The 27,170-nt window shown below is 37.9% G+C and overlaps 3 protein-coding genes across 3 annotated transcripts; all 3 read left to right on the top strand.

Moving 5' to 3' along the window:
• Positions 1 to 8,293: 8,293 nt before the first annotated feature.
• LOC100374058 (uncharacterized) lies at positions 8,294 to 11,386 on the top strand. Its single transcript, XM_002730974.4, has 3 exons — positions 8,294 to 8,650; positions 10,140 to 10,277; positions 11,004 to 11,386. The coding sequence occupies exons 1-3, from the start codon at positions 8,404 to 8,406 to the stop codon at positions 11,240 to 11,242; spliced, it is 624 nt and encodes a 207-aa protein (XP_002731020.2). The 5' UTR covers positions 8,294 to 8,403; the 3' UTR covers positions 11,243 to 11,386.
• Positions 11,387 to 14,483: 3,097 nt separating this feature from the next.
• Positions 14,484 to 17,576, top strand: LOC146736519 (uncharacterized). Its single transcript, XM_085505478.1, has 3 exons — positions 14,484 to 14,840; positions 16,330 to 16,467; positions 17,194 to 17,576. The coding sequence occupies exons 1-3, from the start codon at positions 14,594 to 14,596 to the stop codon at positions 17,430 to 17,432; spliced, it is 624 nt and encodes a 207-aa protein (XP_085361604.1). The 5' UTR covers positions 14,484 to 14,593; the 3' UTR covers positions 17,433 to 17,576.
• Positions 17,577 to 20,673: 3,097 nt separating this feature from the next.
• LOC146736518 (uncharacterized) lies at positions 20,674 to 23,766 on the top strand. Its single transcript, XM_085505477.1, has 3 exons — positions 20,674 to 21,030; positions 22,520 to 22,657; positions 23,384 to 23,766. Exons 1-3 carry the CDS (start codon positions 20,784 to 20,786, stop codon positions 23,620 to 23,622), a joined length of 624 nt encoding a protein of 207 aa, XP_085361603.1. The 5' UTR covers positions 20,674 to 20,783; the 3' UTR covers positions 23,623 to 23,766.
• The last annotated feature ends 3,404 nt before the right edge of the window (positions 23,767 to 27,170 follow it).

Here is a 27,170-nt window from a genome sequence, read left to right as displayed (position 1 = left end):
ACAAATCTACTTGCTTTAAGATCATATTCTGTCATTATTATTAGTTATCACAAATCTCTAGCAGCAAAAATTTACGATTTACAGTATTTTCATAGCAATTCACGATAAACATTATTTAAAAAAAATAGACAGTATTCATCAGAATTTTCCAATAATTTGGGTCAATTACACATATCAGTAACCATTTTAACTACGGGTACATATGATTTTTTCCCCCATATTTACTCAAGCGAATTTTTAAAGAATGACAAGTAAAATTTTAAAACATTATTACTGGCATATATACTACCAATGGTAAATGGCTAAAAAAACAAAATTTTTTAATGGCGTTTGACATGTATACTTATTCACACTGTAATTCGGTGACCTTACCTTTTTTTCTGGATTTGAGGGCAAATCTAAAATTAGGCCATATAGTAAAAGTCAAAACAGTTTTGTGATAACTTTTAATGGTTGCCATGTTTATATACCTAATGTAAACATATTTTATATTTTTATGAGTTTATTGATGTATTTTTACAGATTGTCAAATAAACTCGCATCCTGATTGCCAACGAGTCACTGAGTGCTTCTCAGTTATATATGCTATAAAATCAAAATCTGGTCATAAATAAATGGTCATAAAATTCTCTTTAAAATTTTTTATTCAAAAATATAGAAAAAGTTGTGCAAATTTGTTTTGTGAAAGGTCATAAAGGAGCATGCCTGCAATCATTTTTCAGAGGAAGCTTTCATTTAAAGGGTGGTTGTTGTCATGCCATATCCTGTTCAATATGGGAGTCATAGCGACGTACACAAAGTGTGTAAAATACTTATTTATTTACATAAAATTTAACCATGATGTACATGACGGCCACTACCCTTTAAGTACATACTAGTATACCCAGCTTAGTAACCGGATTAATTGTGGTCCTATAAATATGAGCATTTGTATAAATTTCATATAATGTTTTGTATACAACTGAGCAATTTTCATTCAATCTCGGTGACAAAAATGAATAGTATCTGCTTTATTTGTAGCACATGTGTTTTAATGTTTATGTAAATTTTAATAATCAAGTTTTTGTTTTTTGGAATCTTTTCTTTATAATATTATTATTGTAATTTTCTTTTTATTGTAGTATTTTCCTTACCATACATTCATTACCCACAGTTAGTAATTGTTGAGTAATAAAGTTATTATTATTATATAATCAAATCTGTTCATGGTGACCACCTTTGCTTAGTTCCCATGGTATTTACATACACTGTATACTAGTTTTTATTATTCTCCATTTTCTTGGCTTGTTTTTGTCACAGTTTTAGCATCGACTGAATTTACCATTGTTTTAATAATTATGTGGTGTACAGAGTGCTGTTTTATTATGTTTTTTATTCACTGACATTGGAGTACCTTTTAGGGTGTGATTTATGTGGATACTTGTTGTCATGGTGTTATGGAATGTAACTTATTTTGGGTTGTTAGGATTCATCATGTACAAGAGTGAGACGTGGGTTTATTATGCTAATTGAGTGACCATCCTTTGATCTGGAGAAGCGGATTGGTAAAAAGAATTCGTTAAAAATAAAATAAAAAAAAAGACAGAAAATCAGGACTTTGTGACAGTGAGCGGAGAAAGAATTCATGTAAATATTACTGTGTTGATTGTTACTGAACACTTATGACAGGGAGGGAATCATCCGAGTCAACATTGAGTCAGCTGAGCCTGAGGGAGCCCTGAATCCTGCGATACAGACTTATTTCCATAACTGGAAGGCGTCTTGCGTTATGTAAACCATGAGACTGACATTGGAAACCTGATTGATTAACTGCAGTAGTGCAGTAAACTCAAAACATTGGCATTCAAGTTGTTCTATTGCATGTGTTATTATGATTAGTGATCGTGATGTCATTGTCTATTGCCATATAAGGAATTGCATGCAGTTTGCAGCTGATTGAGACTGTATTAATGCAGAGAATAGTATTGACTAATAGTTTATGCAGTGATATTTGTATATAGAAGTTTTATTGCTTGTTATTACTAAATTGTACAGACATTTGATACATTGAGTGCTGTTTGAGACACAGTTATGTAGTAGTAATATGAGGCTATTACGAGAATACCTCAAAGTATGCAAGAAGATAGTACAGAGGGAGTATCGACCGTTGCGATGACGTACTGTCCGAGTGCATACTTTGTGAGGTATCCTTGTAATAACTTTATTATTATACATCTTCTCCTACCAAGGATACATCATGGGAATGCCGAAATCCAAAAAGTTTAGAACAGAATCAGCGAACTTCTTTGTGTGGGGTCTGGTCAAACCCTGGTGGCAGCTATGTTTGTTTTTATTATTAGAGGACACTTACGTGCATAATTATTTATATATTTTTTTATATGGTAGAATGAAAATACCCCGTAAAATAACGTAAAATTACGGCACACTGTAACTTATGAAGTTATGGTGACAGATGTATAATAATTGTGATTCATAGCTAATGTTACTGTGGATACATTGCAGTGGGCTTATCTTGTATTGTATGTTTGCTAGTTGTTTGATAATATTCTATTTATTGTTTGGAAATATTAACGTCTCATTATTTGTGATAACGTGTTTGTGTGTATGGTTAGAGCTGGTTTGACACAATACTTATCCATTGCCCTTGATTTGAATGGAGTGAACCATTCTCTTGGGACTGTGTGTGCTAGCACCCTTTAAAACATTTTATGTTCCCCCATTGTCCACTTCAGGTCTTGAATATTGGTTTGAATATTAGTTTGATTTGTGTTAGTTGCCTGGTTTTTGACTCTAAATTATCCCCAAAATAAACACTGCATTGAACAAATTGATAAAACACCTTTGACACAAAAAACTAAAAAACCGCAGCCGTGAAGAAAAACTAGCTCACAACTGTGAAGGAGCATATAATTTGCACAAGTATTCTACCCCTCTCCCTCCCTCAATTTCAAGTGGTCGGGTCCAAAAGTGATAGGATTTTTTTTTTCGTTTAGAAAAATCCGCGTGGAGGAAATCCACCAAATGTCAATCTATCAACAAACTAACATACTGTAAAATGACTAATTTTCACTGGGTTTAAATTTCACAGATTTAGCATTTCAGGCATATTCAGTGGGTTTTAAATTCACGTATGACGTATGTTACTAACGTTCACGACATGGAACCTATTTTGATTCCATCACATTCATCCGCCTGTTTCGAAAAAAAAACAACAACAAAAAACGTCATCTAATTAGAGATATTTTCCTCGTTTTGTAATAGCTCTACAGTATTCTGATATCGGGGAGTTCGGGAGACTTCACTTGCATTGTTAACGCCCTCTGTTGATGGCTACAAAAATCGAATTCGACGGCAGAGGGCGCAATATTGACTGACTTGTGATGAGCGGCCGCAGGAGCAATCGTGGCACTGGCATTGCTGACGTAATTTTATCGTCGCAGACCACCATCTGTTCCATGTGTGATCTTTAACACTTAAAAATAATAAAAACCGTCACCATATTTGAATTTTTTATTCCCCATTGACGTTTCGTCAAATAAAAACATGGACATTAATAGAGCGTTAATTGAACCCTGGTATTACCGGTAATGTAGCGTACGTATGTGACATTTCTATGGTTGAATGTGACCATAACATTCATTCGCATTTGTTTTTCAGTCTACTAAATTTTCAATTACGACAAACGAACAAAACTCAGCCAGTGGTTTAGGCTTCTCCAATGAATCTGTGGCACACCAATCAGATTGTGGCACACCCATCCATAGTACTGACTAATTCCGTTCGATGGCGTGCAACCTTCAACAAATAGGAGTTTCAACTCAGGACCACCGGACATGACAAATGACTGGTGACCGGTTCGTCTCGGATCATGCGCTTACAACACCACAGGAAACGGTGCTATCTCTCACTGACTTCTAGATAACATTGCGCTCGTACGTCACTGTTAAGGGGGCGACCATTAAACATCACGGGGGTGGCCAGAAGATTTGTTGGGAAAAAAGTGTAATCTAGACAACGAGAGAAATTGCATGCAGTGTGTTGCAAGAAAGATAAAACGTGTATTGGTCACGCATCGCCGCCATGATTAGTCACCCCTAAATTACTTATGTCAGAGGCGGCGACACGAAATTTTGCATTTTGAGGGGCAAATTTTGCTGACACAACAGGTTTCAACTTGATTTTGGAGGGCGACGCCCCCAACATTTTTTTTCGGGTTGGCGACCGCCCCTCTGCCCCGGTGCCGCCGGCACGGTACAAACATTTCACAAAATATGAGAGATATAAAATATATTAATATACATTTATTGTTATGTCAATTAAAGCGCGGTAGTCGTCGTGCTGCGCGTGTGCGAGATATATGGGTCTCATATAAACAAATATGGCGATTTTGACTGTTGAGCAGATCAACGAATATGAACTGAGACGTTTCCACGCTTTAATTAGATAATTTTCGAAGGTATTTAGGAGTCACTGGCGGTAATCAGTGCATATTGCGCCCTGGTTAAACCTCATACTTGTGATTCCATTTGAAGAGCGCATTGGATTGTGGAAAAATCAATGTTTATCAACACAAATGTCACACTTGCGCAGCGCGACGACTACCACGCTTTAATTTCTTCTTCCGTGCATTTATTCATTTATGGTGTCATCATTTCCCCCGTGTACGTGTGAACGACACGTTCGTGTTTATCTGTGTTATCACACACTGATACCAGGGAGGTCATTTACCATACCACTCAACCCATTGTGATAAACTGATAGTAATAAGTAGATTGCCTCATTTATTTTAACGTCGGCGCAATATATGTCACTTCAAGGCTAGTGTTTCGTGATTTTCATCACTCATAGGACGAACTGTCCTGTTTTAGAACAATAAACCGTTCTGTAGTAACGAGTTTTCGTAGAGGCCCAATATCGTACTCAAAACAAGCGTACGGACAATACAGTATAATACCGTCACCTCTAACTAAGCAACATATGCGCAGCGGATTGTGTCCTCGGCACGGCCGGGCAGCTATACTACACGCAAATGCGCACGCACTCCACGGCGCCTCACCCGACCCGCACACCTTCAGCACTCCTTATAACTCGCCATCGGTGGACATTCTCTGTCCCAGCGCACAGTGTATAATGCGTCGGGCGTTAGAGTCTACTTGAGCAATACCACATTATTTGTAAAATATAACCTTAAAATCATCGGTCACAGCTTGTTCCCTGGCCATGGCGTCGAGACGCAATGCTCAGCTGTGTTTTATAGTTCTGTCATGAATTAGTTTTCGCGTATCTGTTAACCGACTTAATTAGCTGATTATTAGCTAAATTGCTGTGTTATGTCTGTCATCGTTTAGGCCTATTTGAAGTTTTGGACGGAACTTGGCTCAGTGATTTGGAACTAATTACGAGATAACCGCCGCTATTCTGACAGTTGATTTCCATAGTTATTAATGTAGTGAACGATTAATCAAAAGATATGACGTATCCAGTACTTAGTGTGATTGGCTTTTTGATTGAAGGTTACGCCCTAGAGTCTTTTTACTGTTTTGTAATTGGTTAGAGTTTTGAAAATGAATAAAGAGAGTTTGAGTCGGTCTTGGCAAGTACTCTACGATAGACGCAGTCTAGAGCAGTCCTGGAGAGCCTTGGGGCGAGCCTTGACGCAGTCTAAGAGAGTCTTGGTTCAGCCTTGCGATAGTCTTGGGGATTTTTCCCCAGGGCACTGTGTCTGATAGAGTGCTCGATTGACCGACTAAGACGAGAGCTGAAACGTATTTCGTTGTGTGTGTCCTATTTGACTGTAAAGTATAAGTGACTTTCCCGATCCCATACCTCAAGGGGACGAGAGAGAGAGACGAGACGAGATTCCCCCCTGACAAGTGTGGAGAACCCCGAGAGAAAATAATTTACCCCTGATAGTTCCTCACAAACCCGCGGTTAGACTATTAGAAACTTTGGGGTCGATGGCAGAATTTTTTTTTTTGAATGTCACTGTTGTCCCTCCCGACTTGCAAGTGCTAGTGTTGACACATAGTGCATTTTGCCACAGAAGTCATATTCATGTTTGGGACTACATGACAGAGCTGTGTGTCCATCTCTGTATCAAATGGCAATTTTAATGCGCTATCCTGGCGTCAACCAGACTCGGTCGAACACAAGCACCTGCGGACCTTAAAGCGCGGTGGTCGTCGCGCAGCGCGTGTTCGAATTTCATGTAAACAATGTATTTTACACGCATTGTATACGTCGCTATAAGACGACTGCCGTCATTTAACCAAGGTTCCCCAAAGTCGCATTCATTAGTGAATGAATCTCGGCCAGTCATGAGTGGGATTGGCCTTCCCATTGAGTCAGTGGTACACTCACCCAGGGTAGGGGTCGACCCTTTTGATGTTCAGCCTAAGGTAGGATTTTATGACTTGGGTCTACCGATCATGAGTCCGATGTGACAACCACTATGCTACCAGTGACCGTCAATGGCAGAATTGAAAACAAAATGCACAGGAAAAACCATAGGAAAAAACATACAGCGATCAGTAACAGAAAAAAAAAATTGCGCCCTTATTATTTATAATAATGAATGAAAAAATAAAACAAAACTACATGTATATTAAGAAAAACGTATTTTGCATATTTTCTTGCTATCATAACCAGAGTTTCTAATGGTACCCTCAGTAGCAGTCTACAGTAATTTGAGAGAGAATATTGAGCATGTCTGTAAACCGTAGTGCCCGCAAATCTAATTAAACGCCGGTACGGTCGGTTTATAGAATCGTGCCTGGGAACAGTTGCCTACAATAAATTATTTCTTATGTTGTCGCGAAGCAACAACTTTAAATGTGCATCATAAAATGTATTTATTTATAAAAGGTGGATGGGTGAAAGTTTATTATAATAGACGTAAAATCTCACAGTGTGTACATGTGTTAGGGGTGGGGGTGGGGGTTGACCACTCATTGTTCCGGAATACGCGTTTCCTATATTGCACGCCACGTAGCGACGAAACGTGCAGCGACGTTACATGGATGGATTCATCATAAATTCATCATTTAGAATACAGACAATGTTTTAAACATTTTATTTAATATTGACAGACTAAAGTTCAATACAATACAAATAGTAGCATTTTGATATTACCCGCTGTCGCCACAAACACGCTCCATCGCTAGAGGGCGCTACTTATGCTGTAGGCCAATTATGAACACAACCGGCGTAAATTTCTTGTGTCTAAATCAAAGACAGTGTATAGTGTTTTGGCTGGCATATTCAGATAGATAAAAAAAATGGCCGATTCAGCTGACTTTTCACTTATACAATTCCCTACAGTGTTCCATGGTCACGTGACATTGAATCACTGCACTATTATTCCAGAGACATGCGTTCCACCACGCAAAACTGAATAAACTACACACCCACCACGCCCACACATATTTATTGATCATTACTGTAGTAAAGACAGGATATGATCACCAATGTGGCCTTCATCGGACGTTGTGAACAGGTGTAAACATGTTAATCTTTATAACAACGAAGTTATGTCTTCAAATATTGGTTGACAATTTATCGGACAACAAATACATTTACTATATGCCAATTACAATGACATTAACGCACTATAAATGCACTAGTCGAGTAATATAATACGTATGTAACACTGTACGTTGACATTTAGAAGGGTAATAAACAATATTATGTCTAATACATATATTAACATGATAGCCCCAGTAAACAGATTATTCACAGAGACACCGCCGGGCTAATCATCCAGACGCTGCAGACATAGTCCGTCGTTGTCATGACAATGTTATATATTACGTGGCGATTGTTGAATCCGTGCAGGAATATACTACCCGGGCACTGGAAACAATTGCACGCCGGCGGACACCCTCTACAATTATATATACGCTTTTTTTTCAGAATACAATTGACTATATGTTGTATTCAAAATAAATAAATGTCAATGAAGTTTTTATTATTATTATTTTGCTATAGCTGCCACCGTTTCACCGGATGAAATAAGATTGTCTGAACTTCCGTGAACTTGTGTGTACTAGTATTTGACAACAATGTGTGTTTACAATTTGAATTTGACCTTTCACGGTAAAAAGTAAAATTCCTTATCTTCATCAAACGAATTGAACATTTTCAAAATTGAAATGTACTGTTAACACCCATCTTTCTCCATGCTGACGTAACAAAAAGTGTTTAATTATTCCTATGGCTTACAAAATTTACGCTTCTGGGTCAAGGGGTCAAGGGTCCTGTTCCGCGCCGTACTATATATATCAGATTTTAAGGTGTGTTTTGTAGAACACATTCGTATTCGGGGCTTGTTTTCCGTTGGATGGGGGTAGTGGGGAGGGGGTTTCAAAAATTCAGTCACCACCGCCTGAAATAACGCACAATACAATGCAGTACGTGAGTTTTCGTGAAATTTCGCCAACGACTGTTCCGTCAAACAGAGAAAACAGGCTCGTCGTGTGCGGGCAAGTGTGTGGGCTTGCTCTTACTCTGGTTATCACCGGGGGGATCCTATTATCGACCGCCACAAACCACTGGGCGCACGACGCCGACGATGTGCACTTCGGTCTCTGGAAAGTATGCCAGCGAGAGGACCACCGCGCAGTCGAGTGTTTGCCGTACGTTTCAGTGCCGGGTGAGAATATGTTATATTTATTTTATGCCATCGGCAACACCTACAAAAACAATTTTACGGCGGTTCATGAACAGGCCGATATCAGCCTGAGTCTGATCTCGCTACTTGCAAAGCGACTTCTATCTTATCTTTCTACAGTATATTTACATAACACATATTGATGACACTGGAATAAGTTATGAACTTGGCAGGCCGGGTGAAAACGAGTCCAGATTCGTCATAACTATTTCTACTAGCCAGTTTAGCCGTGTTTCGTAAACGAGATGTGTGTCCGCGCTCCCCAGAGCTCATGAATGGGCGCATTGTTATGGTTGCTGTTTTATTAAGGATATCACGCGTTGCATACTAAACGGCACAGACTTGGCGTTTTATTACACACTGTATTATTCTTAGCTGCGACCTACTGCCCTTGATATTCTGTAGATCTCTTTAATCCGTGTGATTTATAGTTTGGATCGTCTAGAGAACACAAAATGGTTTCCAAGACCCACATAACAGAGATATATACCCCTCCCGCATTTAATCGTGCCAACGATTTCATTGGGCGTGATATCATTAGAAAGTTTACTGATACACGCTTACACCATGGAAGGTACCTTCCATGCTTACACGTACATGTAACCCTGGTTTAAATCGAGTCGGTTGAGCTCAATTATGGACATTCTGTGACTAACTATAGATAATATGGATTGCCTCCCAACAAACTATGCCACACAAAAAGTTGGTGTACATTACCCCAATCGCCACGTACAGTTTTGGGTAAACAAACACTGTATTTAACACGGGTTGTGTATTTTGCATGAAATACGACACGATGGGGGTTTTCAGTAATGTTGGGTGGTTGCACAGAAACAGAAAACAAAATAATTGACTTATTTGGCGATTATATCGTTAGAAATGTCGCCAAAAAACAAAACAAATGTTATAACCACATATGTTCGAACAAATTACGTCCTGCTAATTCTTTCTTTAGAGAAAGTTGGTCATAAATCGCATAACAATTTTCGTTTGGTTTATTATGTACAATCATGGAGCTATGGGCCCATGGCACCGTAAAATAGCATTCTTTTGTGTTACAGTACCTTGAGAAACTTGTTCTAATATTTTTCAAAAATCGCTATTTTTAAAACAATTTCATTGACACTTTTTAAAACCCAGATTCCCCTATAATAAGTCAATATTTTTATATTGCCCGGAAGTACAATTTATTTAAAAAATGAATAAATTCTGGGTATTTGAAATGATGAGTAGGCTTAAAGAAACGCAAGTTCCCGTTGGATGAAATACTGATCTAAACAACTGAGCATACTCTCCAAATTACTACATGTGTATTACGTAAGACCAATGAGCAACTTGCGGCTGTGCAATGAATTCCCTTTAAATTGACCCCCACCCTCACATTTCTACCCATCGCTACAACCTCGTAACCTCGTATTCTATTGCGTTGTTCATTTGTTTGTTCAGTTTTTTTGTCTTTATTGCATTTTAGAACATGTGTACGTGTGTCGAATTTTCATGGTGAGCGCATGCGCACTATCATCGCTAAGTTTCATCTGTGCTGGGTATGGATTTCTATGGAAGCATCCACAAAGAATCTATGTAGCAGCAGGTTTTATGCTGGTCGATGGTGTGTATTGTAATTTGGATAATGAGATCATTTTTAGTATTTTTGATTGATATTGCAATATATTTGTTGTTTTGTATTGTTATTTAACTGCCTCATTAGAATGAAAACTTGTTATTCTTGACAATTGAATCGACGTGGTCAAGAGAATTTACCAATGCTTCGAAAACTTACACTCCTGCCACAGAGTCGGAAATATCTTCGAGTCCAGTGGTCCACCTCAACATCGACTGCATTGAGGGCGCTGTATAAACTTAACCGTTGCAACTTCCTGGGTAAAAAAAACTAACATGCAGCAACGTGTTTTATTGGCATGTACAGCACGTTTCAAAGATGTAATTAATTGATCCATTTGAGACCTTGTTGAAATTGTAAATTATGTATTAGTGTAGACTGTTCACAGTCCTCAGGACTAATTTGTTAGTATACTAAATCAGTGAAGGCAGGAGACCTGAGAACTGGAGGACTGTTAACGCTTGTAAACACCCTCACGCGGTGTTACATGGTTTTCCACCGGTATTGAACAGAGAACTTACGATTGTCAGCTCATGCATGTACTGCTGGAATACCTTCGGCGTTTGCTGATTTAGTATACTAACAAATTAGGCCTGAGGACTGTCGACAGTCTAGTTGTTCAAAATGATGGCGTGTATCAACCATACGAACCATTAAATGTACACCAACACCAACAAATCTAAGTCAAACTGATCATCATTTTCATCCTTTTAGATCTCTTCGTCTTTGCCGGTACAGTCATATTCACAGCTTACTACTATTCTCTGTACAGTATATCTTACGGTGTCATAGTTGCCTGGGCGATGATGCCGCTAGCTCTCATAACAGCCGCCATGTTCCTGCTAAGCAGCCGTCGTCGTCGCCCTGGTAACCGGTTGCTGAGAAACGCGACGGCTGCACATTATGGTAGCCTACATAGAAAACAACTACTGGAAAATGAAGACGATTATTAATACACCTACCCCCATAAATCGCGCCTTCTAGTGGCGACGCCCTCCCGCGACGTACATGTGGATAAAAGATGATTCACAGCAAGGTCAATATTGTTTACATCAGTGGTTATCGCCAACGCAGTATTCGCTTTTAGAAACATTGTTCCATTTACATCACTTTGACTACACGGAAGCATTTGGCCCGTAGAGGGCGTGCCTTATAGATGGCGTAGTATGAAGGTTTGAATGTTGTGACCTGTGTCTCAACGTTGTTCCAGTTTTCCTAATTTTCTAATTTCGTTACAAATGCGAAAATTATACAACTGTTTTTCGATGCAGTTGTAAAAAATACAAGACCATAGAGCTGCTATTTCTTGATCGAAAGCTTATATTTTCAATTTTTATTATTTTTCTTACATGTTGTTCAAGTTGAATCACTGAGGTGCGAATGAATGAATCAATGAGATAAACTTTATCATTACCGTTTGTCCCACCTCCTGTAATATATGTACTATAATATTCTAATTTTAATTTTCGTGGTGAGGACTCATCATAATTATATGTAACGCACTGTGCTCCACCAAGAGTTCCAGCGAAATGCCTTTCGTTCAATTAAACGACATGACGTCATTTAAATCAGCAACATTTACGCCAAGACATCATTGCTTTAGAACTCAAACCAAATATATTTTGTTATACAAATCTTAGCTTTATCTATCGTACAATCGATACTATATGTTGTACAATTTTACAGTATTATCAACAATTAAAGTATTTACGACAGAATACGAGTTGATTACTTCACAACTGGCCCCGTACATGATCACGATTTCTTGGTTCACCAAATAAAAACATAGCTTAACCATGTAAGTCGTATGATTAAGATTTTGAGAGATCTCTTGCTGCGAATGTAGATGAACAAGATGGCGAATGTGATAACATACTAGGACAAAATGGCGCATTGCGGGTGACGTACTCGGACTCTATGGCGAATATCGCGCGACAATGAAACCTGCAGACTGATATTGCTCACAGTCATAATTGTATTTTATCTTCAGAAAAAAACCGATGAACTATGACCAAGTTTGATGATACAATATTTCTGTATCTTTTTGTAATTTTTACACACTAGATTTTCTGAAAGGCTTTACACGTACACAGTTACGACGAAAGCGTAGCTTCAAATCCAAATATCTGACGTCATATAACGTCACATCTTCAAAAGAGCTGTTTTGATTGGTTAAACGCCCATGTATGACACACAGCAGTTATAAATAGTACAGCGCAAACTTGTGATGTCACTTAAAACGGGACCAAAACACGTCAGCTGTATCTGAATAATCATAATCTGCGTGTAAACCCTGGGGTTACTGAGCTTCAAGTTCTGCATGGGCGTGAGCCCATACCGAATACCGAGTCAATACCCGAGTATAGATCATTTACACCTAAAAACTTATAGACTCCACTATAGACCAAAAATAACTGCATCCACTCTAACACGCAGTGAACACACAATGCATTGTTGGACTCACATTACATAGAACAATGATGCTTGAATTTGTTGTATTTGACCCGAGTCCATTCGTAAATACTCACTCAGCCCTCGACTCCACCACTCACACATTTAGAAAAACTAATTATAAAACTCGTTGAACTATAACGAAACTATACCTTAACTTGGCACCCATACAAGATCAACATGAATGAATGAACTGTATTGTTCCCGTGTAAAAAAGAGTAGGTTACATAGGGTGTTTGCAACAATAAAGAATTTTTTGTTAACAAGATAATATTTTGAAAATAACTAGAATGAATGTACTTAAAAATTCACAAATAAATAAATATGTATCAAAAATAAACACACAAATTATTAAAGAAATCTAATCTCTATTTTTGGTCGCAGCTAAAATAAAGTTTGATATCTCTTGTTGAACTAATTTATCTTGATGTGAAAGTAAATATGTGAAACGAGAAATGCTATTGTCAGCCGGAACTTTAATTTTATGTAACAGTTGAGATCTCTGCTGTTCATATTTTTGACAATCTAAAAGGAAATGGATCTCATCTTCAATGCAGTTATTACAAAATTGACAAAGTCTGCTATTTATTGGTACTTTTGGGATAGAATGTCTGCCTTTTTCAATAGCTAAGCTATGGTAACGTTGCTAAACCGGCGTAAATTTCTTGTGTCTAAATCAAAGACAGTGTATAGTGTTTTGGCTGGCATATTCAGATAGATAAAAAAAATGGCCGATTCAGCTGACTTTTCACTTATACAATTCCCTACAGTGTTCCATGGTCACGTGACATTGAATCACTGCACTATTATTCCAGAGACATGCGTTCCACCACGCAAAACTGAATAAACTACACACCCACCACGCCCACACATATTTATTGATCATTACTGTAGTAAAGACAGGATATGATCACCAATGTGGCCTTCATCGGACGTTGTGAACAGGTGTAAACATGTTAATCTTTATAACAACGAAGTTATGTCTTCAAATATTGGTTGACAATTTATCGGACAACAAATACATTTACTATATGCCAATTACAATGACATTAACGCACTATAAATGCACTAGTCGAGTAATATAATACGTATGTAACACTGTACGTTGACATTTAGAAGGGTAATAAACAATATTATGTCTAATACATATATTAACATGATAGCCCCAGTAAACAGATTATTCACAGAGACACCGCCGGGCTAATCATCCAGACGCTGCAGACATAGTCCGTCGTTGTCATGACAATGTTATATATTACGTGGCGATTGTTGAATCCGTGCAGGAATATACTACCCGGGCACTGGAAACAATTGCACGCCGGCGGACACCCTCTACAATTATATATACGCTTTTTTTTCAGAATACAATTGACTATATGTTGTATTCAAAATAAATAAATGTCAATGAAGTTTTTATTATTATTATTTTGCTATAGCTGCCACCGTTTCACCGGATGAAATAAGATTGTCTGAACTTCCGTGAACTTGTGTGTACTAGTATTTGACAACAATGTGTGTTTACAATTTGAATTTGACCTTTCACGGTAAAAAGTAAAATTCCTTATCTTCATCAAACGAATTGAACATTTTCAAAATTGAAATGTACTGTTAACACCCATCTTTCTCCATGCTGACGTAACAAAAAGTGTTTAATTATTCCTATGGCTTACAAAATTTACGCTTCTGGGTCAAGGGGTCAAGGGTCCTGTTCCGCGCCGTACTATATATATCAGATTTTAAGGTGTGTTTTGTAGAACACATTCGTATTCGGGGCTTGTTTTCCGTTGGATGGGGGTAGTGGGGAGGGGGTTTCAAAAATTCAGTCACCACCGCCTGAAATAACGCACAATACAATGCAGTACGTGAGTTTTCGTGAAATTTCGCCAACGACTGTTCCGTCAAACAGAGAAAACAGGCTCGTCGTGTGCGGGCAAGTGTGTGGGCTTGCTCTTACTCTGGTTATCACCGGGGGGATCCTATTATCGACCGCCACAAACCACTGGGCGCACGACGCCGACGATGTGCACTTCGGTCTCTGGAAAGTATGCCAGCGAGAGGACCACCGCGCAGTCGAGTGTTTGCCGTACGTTTCAGTGCCGGGTGAGAATATGTTATATTTATTTTATGCCATCGGCAACACCTACAAAAACAATTTTACGGCGGTTCATGAACAGGCCGATATCAGCCTGAGTCTGATCTCGCTACTTGCAAAGCGACTTCTATCTTATCTTTCTACAGTATATTTACATAACACATATTGATGACACTGGAATAAGTTATGAACTTGGCAGGCCGGGTGAAAACGAGTCCAGATTCGTCATAACTATTTCTACTAGCCAGTTTAGCCGTGTTTCGTAAACGAGATGTGTGTCCGCGCTCCCCAGAGCTCATGAATGGGCGCATTGTTATGGTTGCTGTTTTATTAAGGATATCACGCGTTGCATACTAAACGGCACAGACTTGGCGTTTTATTACACACTGTATTATTCTTAGCTGCGACCTACTGCCCTTGATATTCTGTAGATCTCTTTAATCCGTGTGATTTATAGTTTGGATCGTCTAGAGAACACAAAATGGTTTCCAAGACCCACATAACAGAGATATATACCCCTCCCGCATTTAATCGTGCCAACGATTTCATTGGGCGTGATATCATTAGAAAGTTTACTGATACACGCTTACACCATGGAAGGTACCTTCCATGCTTACACGTACATGTAACCCTGGTTTAAATCGAGTCGGTTGAGCTCAATTATGGACATTCTGTGACTAACTATAGATAATATGGATTGCCTCCCAACAAACTATGCCACACAAAAAGTTGGTGTACATTACCCCAATCGCCACGTACAGTTTTGGGTAAACAAACACTGTATTTAACACGGGTTGTGTATTTTGCATGAAATACGACACGATGGGGGTTTTCAGTAATGTTGGGTGGTTGCACAGAAACAGAAAACAAAATAATTGACTTATTTGGCGATTATATCGTTAGAAATGTCGCCAAAAAACAAAACAAATGTTATAACCACATATGTTCGAACAAATTACGTCCTGCTAATTCTTTCTTTAGAGAAAGTTGGTCATAAATCGCATAACAATTTTCGTTTGGTTTATTATGTACAATCATGGAGCTATGGGCCCATGGCACCGTAAAATAGCATTCTTTTGTGTTACAGTACCTTGAGAAACTTGTTCTAATATTTTTCAAAAATCGCTATTTTTAAAACAATTTCATTGACACTTTTTAAAACCCAGATTCCCCTATAATAAGTCAATATTTTTATATTGCCCGGAAGTACAATTTATTTAAAAAATGAATAAATTCTGGGTATTTGAAATGATGAGTAGGCTTAAAGAAACGCAAGTTCCCGTTGGATGAAATACTGATCTAAACAACTGAGCATACTCTCCAAATTACTACATGTGTATTACGTAAGACCAATGAGCAACTTGCGGCTGTGCAATGAATTCCCTTTAAATTGACCCCCACCCTCACATTTCTACCCATCGCTACAACCTCGTAACCTCGTATTCTATTGCGTTGTTCATTTGTTTGTTCAGTTTTTTTGTCTTTATTGCATTTTAGAACATGTGTACGTGTGTCGAATTTTCATGGTGAGCGCATGCGCACTATCATCGCTAAGTTTCATCTGTGCTGGGTATGGATTTCTATGGAAGCATCCACAAAGAATCTATGTAGCAGCAGGTTTTATGCTGGTCGATGGTGTGTATTGTAATTTGGATAATGAGATCATTTTTAGTATTTTTGATTGATATTGCAATATATTTGTTGTTTTGTATTGTTATTTAACTGCCTCATTAGAATGAAAACTTGTTATTCTTGACAATTGAATCGACGTGGTCAAGAGAATTTACCAATGCTTCGAAAACTTACACTCCTGCCACAGAGTCGGAAATATCTTCGAGTCCAGTGGTCCACCTCAACATCGACTGCATTGAGGGCGCTGTATAAACTTAACCGTTGCAACTTCCTGGGTAAAAAAAACTAACATGCAGCAACGTGTTTTATTGGCATGTACAGCACGTTTCAAAGATGTAATTAATTGATCCATTTGAGACCTTGTTGAAATTGTAAATTATGTATTAGTGTAGACTGTTCACAGTCCTCAGGACTAATTTGTTAGTATACTAAATCAGTGAAGGCAGGAGACCTGAGAACTGGAGGACTGTTAACGCTTGTAAACACCCTCACGCGGTGTTACATGGTTTTCCACCGGTATTGAACAGAGAACTTACGATTGTCAGCTCATGCATGTACTGCTGGAATACCTTCGGCGTTTGCTGATTTAGTATACTAACAAATTAGGCCTGAGGACTGTCGACAGTCTAGTTGTTCAAAATGATGGCGTGTATCAACCATACGAACCATTAAATGTACACCAACACCAACAAATCTAAGTCAAACTGATCATCATTTTCATCCTTTTAGATCTCTTCGTCTTTGCCGGTACAGTCATATTCACAGCTTACTACTATTCTCTGTACAGTATATCTTACGGTGTCATAGTTGCCTGGGCGATGATGCCGCTAGCTCTCATAACAGCCGCCATGTTCCTGCTAAGCAGCCGTCGTCGTCGCCCTGGTAACCGGTTGCTGAGAAACGCGACGGCTGCACATTATGGTAGCCTACATAGAAAACAACTACTGGAAAATGAAGACGATTATTAATACACCTACCCCCATAAATCGCGCCTTCTAGTGGCGACGCCCTCCCGCGACGTACATGTGGATAAAAGATGATTCACAGCAAGGTCAATATTGTTTACATCAGTGGTTATCGCCAACGCAGTATTCGCTTTTAGAAACATTGTTCCATTTACATCACTTTGACTACACGGAAGCATTTGGCCCGTAGAGGGCGTGCCTTATAGATGGCGTAGTATGAAGGTTTGAATGTTGTGACCTGTGTCTCAACGTTGTTCCAGTTTTCCTAATTTTCTAATTTCGTTACAAATGCGAAAATTATACAACTGTTTTTCGATGCAGTTGTAAAAAATACAAGACCATAGAGCTGCTATTTCTTGATCGAAAGCTTATATTTTCAATTTTTATTATTTTTCTTACATGTTGTTCAAGTTGAATCACTGAGGTGCGAATGAATGAATCAATGAGATAAACTTTATCATTACCGTTTGTCCCACCTCCTGTAATATATGTACTATAATATTCTAATTTTAATTTTCGTGGTGAGGACTCATCATAATTATATGTAACGCACTGTGCTCCACCAAGAGTTCCAGCGAAATGCCTTTCGTTCAATTAAACGACATGACGTCATTTAAATCAGCAACATTTACGCCAAGACATCATTGCTTTAGAACTCAAACCAAATATATTTTGTTATACAAATCTTAGCTTTATCTATCGTACAATCGATACTATATGTTGTACAATTTTACAGTATTATCAACAATTAAAGTATTTACGACAGAATACGAGTTGATTACTTCACAACTGGCCCCGTACATGATCACGATTTCTTGGTTCACCAAATAAAAACATAGCTTAACCATGTAAGTCGTATGATTAAGATTTTGAGAGATCTCTTGCTGCGAATGTAGATGAACAAGATGGCGAATGTGATAACATACTAGGACAAAATGGCGCATTGCGGGTGACGTACTCGGACTCTATGGCGAATATCGCGCGACAATGAAACCTGCAGACTGATATTGCTCACAGTCATAATTGTATTTTATCTTCAGAAAAAAACCGATGAACTATGACCAAGTTTGATGATACAATATTTCTGTATCTTTTTGTAATTTTTACACACTAGATTTTCTGAAAGGCTTTACACGTACACAGTTACGACGAAAGCGTAGCTTCAAATCCAAATATCTGACGTCATATAACGTCACATCTTCAAAAGAGCTGTTTTGATTGGTTAAACGCCCATGTATGACACACAGCAGTTATAAATAGTACAGCGCAAACTTGTGATGTCACTTAAAACGGGACCAAAACACGTCAGCTGTATCTGAATAATCATAATCTGCGTGTAAACCCTGGGGTTACTGAGCTTCAAGTTCTGCATGGGCGTGAGCCCATACCGAATACCGAGTCAATACCCGAGTATAGATCATTTACACCTAAAAACTTATAGACTCCACTATAGACCAAAAATAACTGCATCCACTCTAACACGCAGTGAACACACAATGCATTGTTGGACTCACATTACATAGAACAATGATGCTTGAATTTGTTGTATTTGACCCGAGTCCATTCGTAAATACTCACTCAGCCCTCGACTCCACCACTCACACATTTAGAAAAACTAATTATAAAACTCGTTGAACTATAACGAAACTATACCTTAACTTGGCACCCATACAAGATCAACATGAATGAATGAACTGTATTGTTCCCGTGTAAAAAAGAGTAGGTTACATAGGGTGTTTGCAACAATAAAGAATTTTTTGTTAACAAGATAATATTTTGAAAATAACTAGAATGAATGTACTTAAAAATTCACAAATAAATAAATATGTATCAAAAATAAACACACAAATTATTAAAGAAATCTAATCTCTATTTTTGGTCGCAGCTAAAATAAAGTTTGATATCTCTTGTTGAACTAATTTATCTTGATGTGAAAGTAAATATGTGAAACGAGAAATGCTATTGTCAGCCGGAACTTTAATTTTATGTAACAGTTGAGATCTCTGCTGTTCATATTTTTGACAATCTAAAAGGAAATGGATCTCATCTTCAATGCAGTTATTACAAAATTGACAAAGTCTGCTATTTATTGGTACTTTTGGGATAGAATGTCTGCCTTTTTCAATAGCTAAGCTATGGTAACGTTGCTAAACCGGCGTAAATTTCTTGTGTCTAAATCAAAGACAGTGTATAGTGTTTTGGCTGGCATATTCAGATAGATAAAAAAAATGGCCGATTCAGCTGACTTTTCACTTATACAATTCCCTACAGTGTTCCATGGTCACGTGACATTGAATCACTGCACTATTATTCCAGAGACATGCGTTCCACCACGCAAAACTGAATAAACTACACACCCACCACGCCCACACATATTTATTGATCATTACTGTAGTAAAGACAGGATATGATCACCAATGTGGCCTTCATCGGACGTTGTGAACAGGTGTAAACATGTTAATCTTTATAACAACGAAGTTATGTCTTCAAATATTGGTTGACAATTTATCGGACAACAAATACATTTACTATATGCCAATTACAATGACATTAACGCACTATAAATGCACTAGTCGAGTAATATAATACGTATGTAACACTGTACGTTGACATTTAGAAGGGTAATAAACAATATTATGTCTAATACATATATTAACATGATAGCCCCAGTAAACAGATTATTCACAGAGACACCGCCGGGCTAATCATCCAGACGCTGCAGACATAGTCCGTCGTTGTCATGACAATGTTATATATTACGTGGCGATTGTTGAATCCGTGCAGGAATATACTACCCGGGCACTGGAAACAATTGCACGCCGGCGGACACCCTCTACAATTATATATACGCTTTTTTTTCAGAATACAATTGACTATATGTTGTATTCAAAATAAATAAATGTCAATGAAGTTTTTATTATTATTATTTTGCTATAGCTGCCACCGTTTCACCGGATGAAATAAGATTGTCTGAACTTCCGTGAACTTGTGTGTACTAGTATTTGACAACAATGTGTGTTTACAATTTGAATTTGACCTTTCACGGTAAAAAGTAAAATTCCTTATCTTCATCAAACGAATTGAACATTTTCAAAATTGAAATGTACTGTTAACACCCATCTTTCTCCATGCTGACGTAACAAAAAGTGTTTAATTATTCCTATGGCCTACAAAATTTACGCTTCTGGGTCAAGGGGTCAAGGGTCCTGTTCCGCGCCGTACTATATATATCAGATTTTAAGGTGTGTTTTGTAGAACACATTCGTATTCGGGGCTTGTTTTCCGTTGGATGGGGGTAGTGGGGAGGGGGTTTCAAAAATTCAGTCACCACCGCCTGAAATAACGCACAATACAATGCAGTACGTGAGTTTTCGTGAAATTTCGCCAACGACTGTTCCGTCAAACAGAGAAAACAGGCTCGTCGTGTGCGGGCAAGTGTGTGGGCTTGCTCTTACTCTGGTTATCACCGGGGGGATCCTATTATCGACCGCCACAAACCACTGGGCGCACGACGCCGACGATGTGCACTTCGGTCTCTGGAAAGTATGCCAGCGAGAGGACCACCGCGCAGTCGAGTGTTTGCCGTACGTTTCAGTGCCGGGTGAGAATATGTTATATTTATTTTATGCCATCGGCAACACCTACAAAAACAATTTTACGGCGGTTCATGAACAGGCCGATATCAGCCTGAGTCTGATCTCGCTACTTGCAAAGCGACTTCTATCTTATCTTTCTACAGTATATTTACATAACACATATTGATGACACTGGAATAAGTTATGAACTTGGCAGGCCGGGTGAAAACGAGTCCAGATTCGTCATAACTATTTCTACTAGCCAGTTTAGCCGTGTTTCGTAAACGAGATGTGTGTCCGCGCTCCCCAGAGCTCATGAATGGGCGCATTGTTATGGTTGCTGTTTTATTAAGGATATCACGCGTTGCATACTAAACGGCACAGACTTGGCGTTTTATTACACACTGTATTATTCTTAGCTGCGACCTACTGCCCTTGATATTCTGTAGATCTCTTTAATCCGTGTGATTTATAGTTTGGATCGTCTAGAGAACACAAAATGGTTTCCAAGACCCACATAACAGAGATATATACCCCTCCCGCATTTAATCGTGCCAACGATTTCATTGGGCGTGATATCATTAGAAAGTTTACTGATACACGCTTACACCATGGAAGGTACCTTCCATGCTTACACGTACATGTAACCCTGGTTTAAATCGAGTCGGTTGAGCTCAATTATGGACATTCTGTGACTAACTATAGATAATATGGATTGCCTCCCAACAAACTATGCCACACAAAAAGTTGGTGTACATTACCCCAATCGCCACGTACAGTTTTGGGTAAACAAACACTGTATTTAACACGGGTTGTGTATTTTGCATGAAATACGACACGATGGGGGTTTTCAGTAATGTTGGGTGGTTGCACAGAAACAGAAAACAAAATAATTGACTTATTTGGCGATTATATCGTTAGAAATGTCGCCAAAAAACAAAACAAATGTTATAACCACATATGTTCGAACAAATTACGTCCTGCTAATTCTTTCTTTAGAGAAAGTTGGTCATAAATCGCATAACAATTTTCGTTTGGTTTATTATGTACAATCATGGAGCTATGGGCCCATGGCACCGTAAAATAGCATTCTTTTGTGTTACAGTACCTTGAGAAACTTGTTCTAATATTTTTCAAAAATCGCTATTTTTAAAACAATTTCATTGACACTTTTTAAAACCCAGATTCCCCTATAATAAGTCAATATTTTTATATTGCCCGGAAGTACAATTTATTTAAAAAATGAATAAATTCTGGGTATTTGAAATGATGAGTAGGCTTAAAGAAACGCAAGTTCCCGTTGGATGAAATACTGATCTAAACAACTGAGCATACTCTCCAAATTACTACATGTGTATTACGTAAGACCAATGAGCAACTTGCGGCTGTGCAATGAATTCCCTTTAAATTGACCCCCACCCTCACATTTCTACCCATCGCTACAACCTCGTAACCTCGTATTCTATTGCGTTGTTCATTTGTTTGTTCAGTTTTTTTGTCTTTATTGCATTTTAGAACATGTGTACGTGTGTCGAATTTTCATGGTGAGCGCATGCGCACTATCATCGCTAAGTTTCATCTGTGCTGGGTATGGATTTCTATGGAAGCATCCACAAAGAATCTATGTAGCAGCAGGTTTTATGCTGGTCGATGGTGTGTATTGTAATTTGGATAATGAGATCATTTTTAGTATTTTTGATTGATATTGCAATATATTTGTTGTTTTGTATTGTTATTTAACTGCCTCATTAGAATGAAAACTTGTTATTCTTGACAATTGAATCGACGTGGTCAAGAGAATTTACCAATGCTTCGAAAACTTACACTCCTGCCACAGAGTCGGAAATATCTTCGAGTCCAGTGGTCCACCTCAACATCGACTGCATTGAGGGCGCTGTATAAACTTAACCGTTGCAACTTCCTGGGTAAAAAAAACTAACATGCAGCAACGTGTTTTATTGGCATGTACAGCACGTTTCAAAGATGTAATTAATTGATCCATTTGAGACCTTGTTGAAATTGTAAATTATGTATTAGTGTAGACTGTTCACAGTCCTCAGGACTAATTTGTTAGTATACTAAATCAGTGAAGGCAGGAGACCTGAGAACTGGAGGACTGTTAACGCTTGTAAACACCCTCACGCGGTGTTACATGGTTTTCCACCGGTATTGAACAGAGAACTTACGATTGTCAGCTCATGCATGTACTGCTGGAATACCTTCGGCGTTTGCTGATTTAGTATACTAACAAATTAGGCCTGAGGACTGTCGACAGTCTAGTTGTTCAAAATGATGGCGTGTATCAACCATACGAACCATTAAATGTACACCAACACCAACAAATCTAAGTCAAACTGATCATCATTTTCATCCTTTTAGATCTCTTCGTCTTTGCCGGTACAGTCATATTCACAGCTTACTACTATTCTCTGTACAGTATATCTTACGGTGTCATAGTTGCCTGGGCGATGATGCCGCTAGCTCTCATAACAGCCGCCATGTTCCTGCTAAGCAGCCGTCGTCGTCGCCCTGGTAACCGGTTGCTGAGAAACGCGACGGCTGCACATTATGGTAGCCTACATAGAAAACAACTACTGGAAAATGAAGACGATTATTAATACACCTACCCCCATAAATCGCGCCTTCTAGTGGCGACGCCCTCCCGCGACGTACATGTGGATAAAAGATGATTCACAGCAAGGTCAATATTGTTTACATCAGTGGTTATCGCCAACGCAGTATTCGCTTTTAGAAACATTGTTCCATTTACATCACTTTGACTACACGGAAGCATTTGGCCCGTAGAGGGCGTGCCTTATAGATGGCGTAGTATGAAGGTTTGAATGTTGTGACCTGTGTCTCAACGTTGTTCCAGTTTTCCTAATTTTCTAATTTCGTTACAAATGCGAAAATTATACAACTGTTTTTCGATGCAGTTGTAAAAAATACAAGACCATAGAGCTGCTATTTCTTGATCGAAAGCTTATATTTTCAATTTTTATTATTTTTCTTACATGTTGTTCAAGTTGAATCACTGAGGTGCGAATGAATGAATCAATGAGATAAACTTTATCATTACCGTTTGTCCCACCTCCTGTAATATATGTACTATAATATTCTAATTTTAATTTTCGTGGTGAGGACTCATCATAATTATATGTAACGCACTGTGCTCCACCAAGAGTTCCAGCGAAATGCCTTTCGTTCAATTAAACGACATGACGTCATTTAAATCAGCAACATTTACGCCAAGACATCATTGCTTTAGAACTCAAACCAAATATATTTTGTTATACAAATCTTAGCTTTATCTATCGTACAATCGATACTATATGTTGTACAATTTTACAGTATTATCAACAATTAAAGTATTTACGACAGAATACGAGTTGATTACTTCACAACTGGCCCCGTACATGATCACGATTTCTTGGTTCACCAAATAAAAACATAGCTTAACCATGTAAGTCGTATGATTAAGATTTTGAGAGATCTCTTGCTGCGAATGTAGATGAACAAGATGGCGAATGTGATAACATACTAGGACAAAATGGCGCATTGCGGGTGACGTACTCGGACTCTATGGCGAATATCGCGCGACAATGAAACCTGCAGACTGATATTGCTCACAGTCATAATTGTATTTTATCTTCAGAAAAAAACCGATGAACTATGACCAAGTTTGATGATACAATATTTCTGTATCTTTTTGTAATTTTTACACACTAGATTTTCTGAAAGGCTTTACACGTACACAGTTACGACGAAAGCGTAGCTTCAAATCCAAATATCTGACGTCATATAACGTCACATCTTCAAAAGAGCTGTTTTGATTGGTTAAACGCCCATGTATGACACACAGCAGTTATAAATAGTACAGCGCAAACTTGTGATGTCACTTAAAACGGGACCAAAACACGTCAGCTGTATCTGAATAATCATAATCTGCGTGTAAACCCTGGGGTTACTGAGCTTCAAGTTCTGCATGGGCGTGAGCCCATACCGAATACCGAGTCAATACCCGAGTATAGATCATTTACACCTAAAAACTTATAGACTCCACTATAGACCAAAAATAACTGCATCCACTCTAACACGCAGTGAACACACAATGCATTGTTGGACTCACATTACATAGAACAATGATGCTTGAATTTGTTGTATTTGACCCGAGTCCATTCGTAAATACTCACTCAGCCCTCGACTCCACCACTCACACATTTAGAAAAACTAATTATAAAACTCGTTGAACTATAACGAAACTATACCTTAACTTGGCACCCATACAAGATCAACATGAATGAATGAACTGTATTGTTCCCGTGTAAAAAAGAGTAGGTTACATAGGGTGTTTGCAACAATAAAGAATTTTTTGTTAACAAGATAATATTTTGAAAATAACTAGAATGAATGTACTTAAAAATTCACAAATAAATAAATATGTATCAAAAATAAACACACAAATTATTAAAGAAATCTAATCTCTATTTTTGGTCGCAGCTAAAATAAAGTTTGATATCTCTTGTTGAACTAATTTATCTTGATGTGAAAGTAAATATGTGAAACGAGAAATGCTATTGTCAGCCGGAACTTTAATTTTATGTAACAGTTGAGATCTCTGCTGTTCATATTTTTGACAATCTAAAAGGAAATGGATCTCATCTTCAATGCAGTTATTACAAAATTGACAAAGTCTGCTATTTATTGGTACTTTTGGGATAGAATGTCTGCCTTTTTCAATAGCTAAGCTATGGTAACGTTGCTAACCCTGAATTTAGTGAACATTTTTCTATTTTCATCATTCAAATTAAGTAAATAAATTGTACTTTGTTTTACATTTTGAATATGTTCTGAGTTTAGAATTTTCATTTGATATAGCAGTTCTCCACTTGTTCACATACCTGCTTTATAAATTTGATTGTAAAATTTTACAAATTGTTGCAGTTTGTGTTTTGAGGATTTTTCTTTTCAGAAGAAAATGATGCTTCCTGTTATATGGTTTTAAGGTTAATGAACCAACTATTTGATATAGATGATTTTTTCTGTTCATAGAATGCTTGTTTAGTTAGATTATCATCTGGTAATTCTACAATATGCAGCCAATATTTTATTATTTGTTTTTTGATGTCAATTAAAAGAGGATATTGCCCCAATTCTGCTCTTGCTGCTAGATTACATGAGGTCCTGATAATTTGCAAGATTTGTTTACAAAACTTCAAATGAATTGTTTCTATCATGTTTTTTCCCATTTGTTGTTGTTGATGAAACTTTGTCCCCATAACTCTGATTCATATAGAAGGATGGGTTTTATACAAACGCTAAATAAATGTAAAGAAAGTTTAATATTTTTATTATCCTATAGTATTTTGTTCATAGCAAAAAGTGCTTTTCCAGCTTTCTCTGCTATATTGGCTATTGCCTCATTGAAATTACCATTTAATCTGAAAATAATCCCTAAATAAATATACTGCTTATCACATTTAATGCATTGGTTGCCAATAGTAAAAAAGTATCTTTTATGCAGTGGTGATTTATTGAAAATAGCAATTTTAGTTTTAGATATGGTTATTTTAAGTTTTTAAAATATTGTTCAAGTTCATTCAAAGCTTGTTGAAGTCCATCTGATGTAGTGGAAATGAGAGCCATGTCATCTGCATATATGCATATATCTATACAAGATCAACAAACATGATTAGGTGCCCAGGCCAGCAAACCTATACCCCATCCATTCTACACCAAAATTAAAAAAATACAAGATCGGAAAGACGACACGCCCACATAATGTTATTTGTGGCCTATGCTGCGTCGTAGTGTAAAAAAACAAAACATAAGCCCAGTATTATATTAGCAGCGTGTTGGCGGATATAGATTCACATAGCGAATATAATCTGAAATATTAGCTACCTATTAGAAGGATAAATATTAAAGCATTACTTGTGGCTTACGCTTTCAAGAACAAGTCGATCATACACAGTTCATATCGACGACGACATGCAATCAGTCACCGTGCACTAATACTAGCAATACATCGTTGTTTCGTAAGACGAACGGATACACGGATTCGATAACCCGAACCTACCAGGAATTATTGCTGAAATATTATTACACAGCTGGTGCACAATTCCCCCCCCCCCCCATAGAACAGGCTTACAGAAAGTCACATACA

The sequence above is a fragment of the Saccoglossus kowalevskii genome, chromosome 11 (genome assembly GCF_978046115.1).
Source record: "Saccoglossus kowalevskii chromosome 11, keSacKowa6.1, whole genome shotgun sequence".
NCBI lineage: Eukaryota > Metazoa > Hemichordata > Enteropneusta > Harrimaniidae > Saccoglossus > Saccoglossus kowalevskii.
Note: the sequence above shows the minus strand (reverse complement) of the source record. Positions and strands in the feature narration are given on the sequence as shown.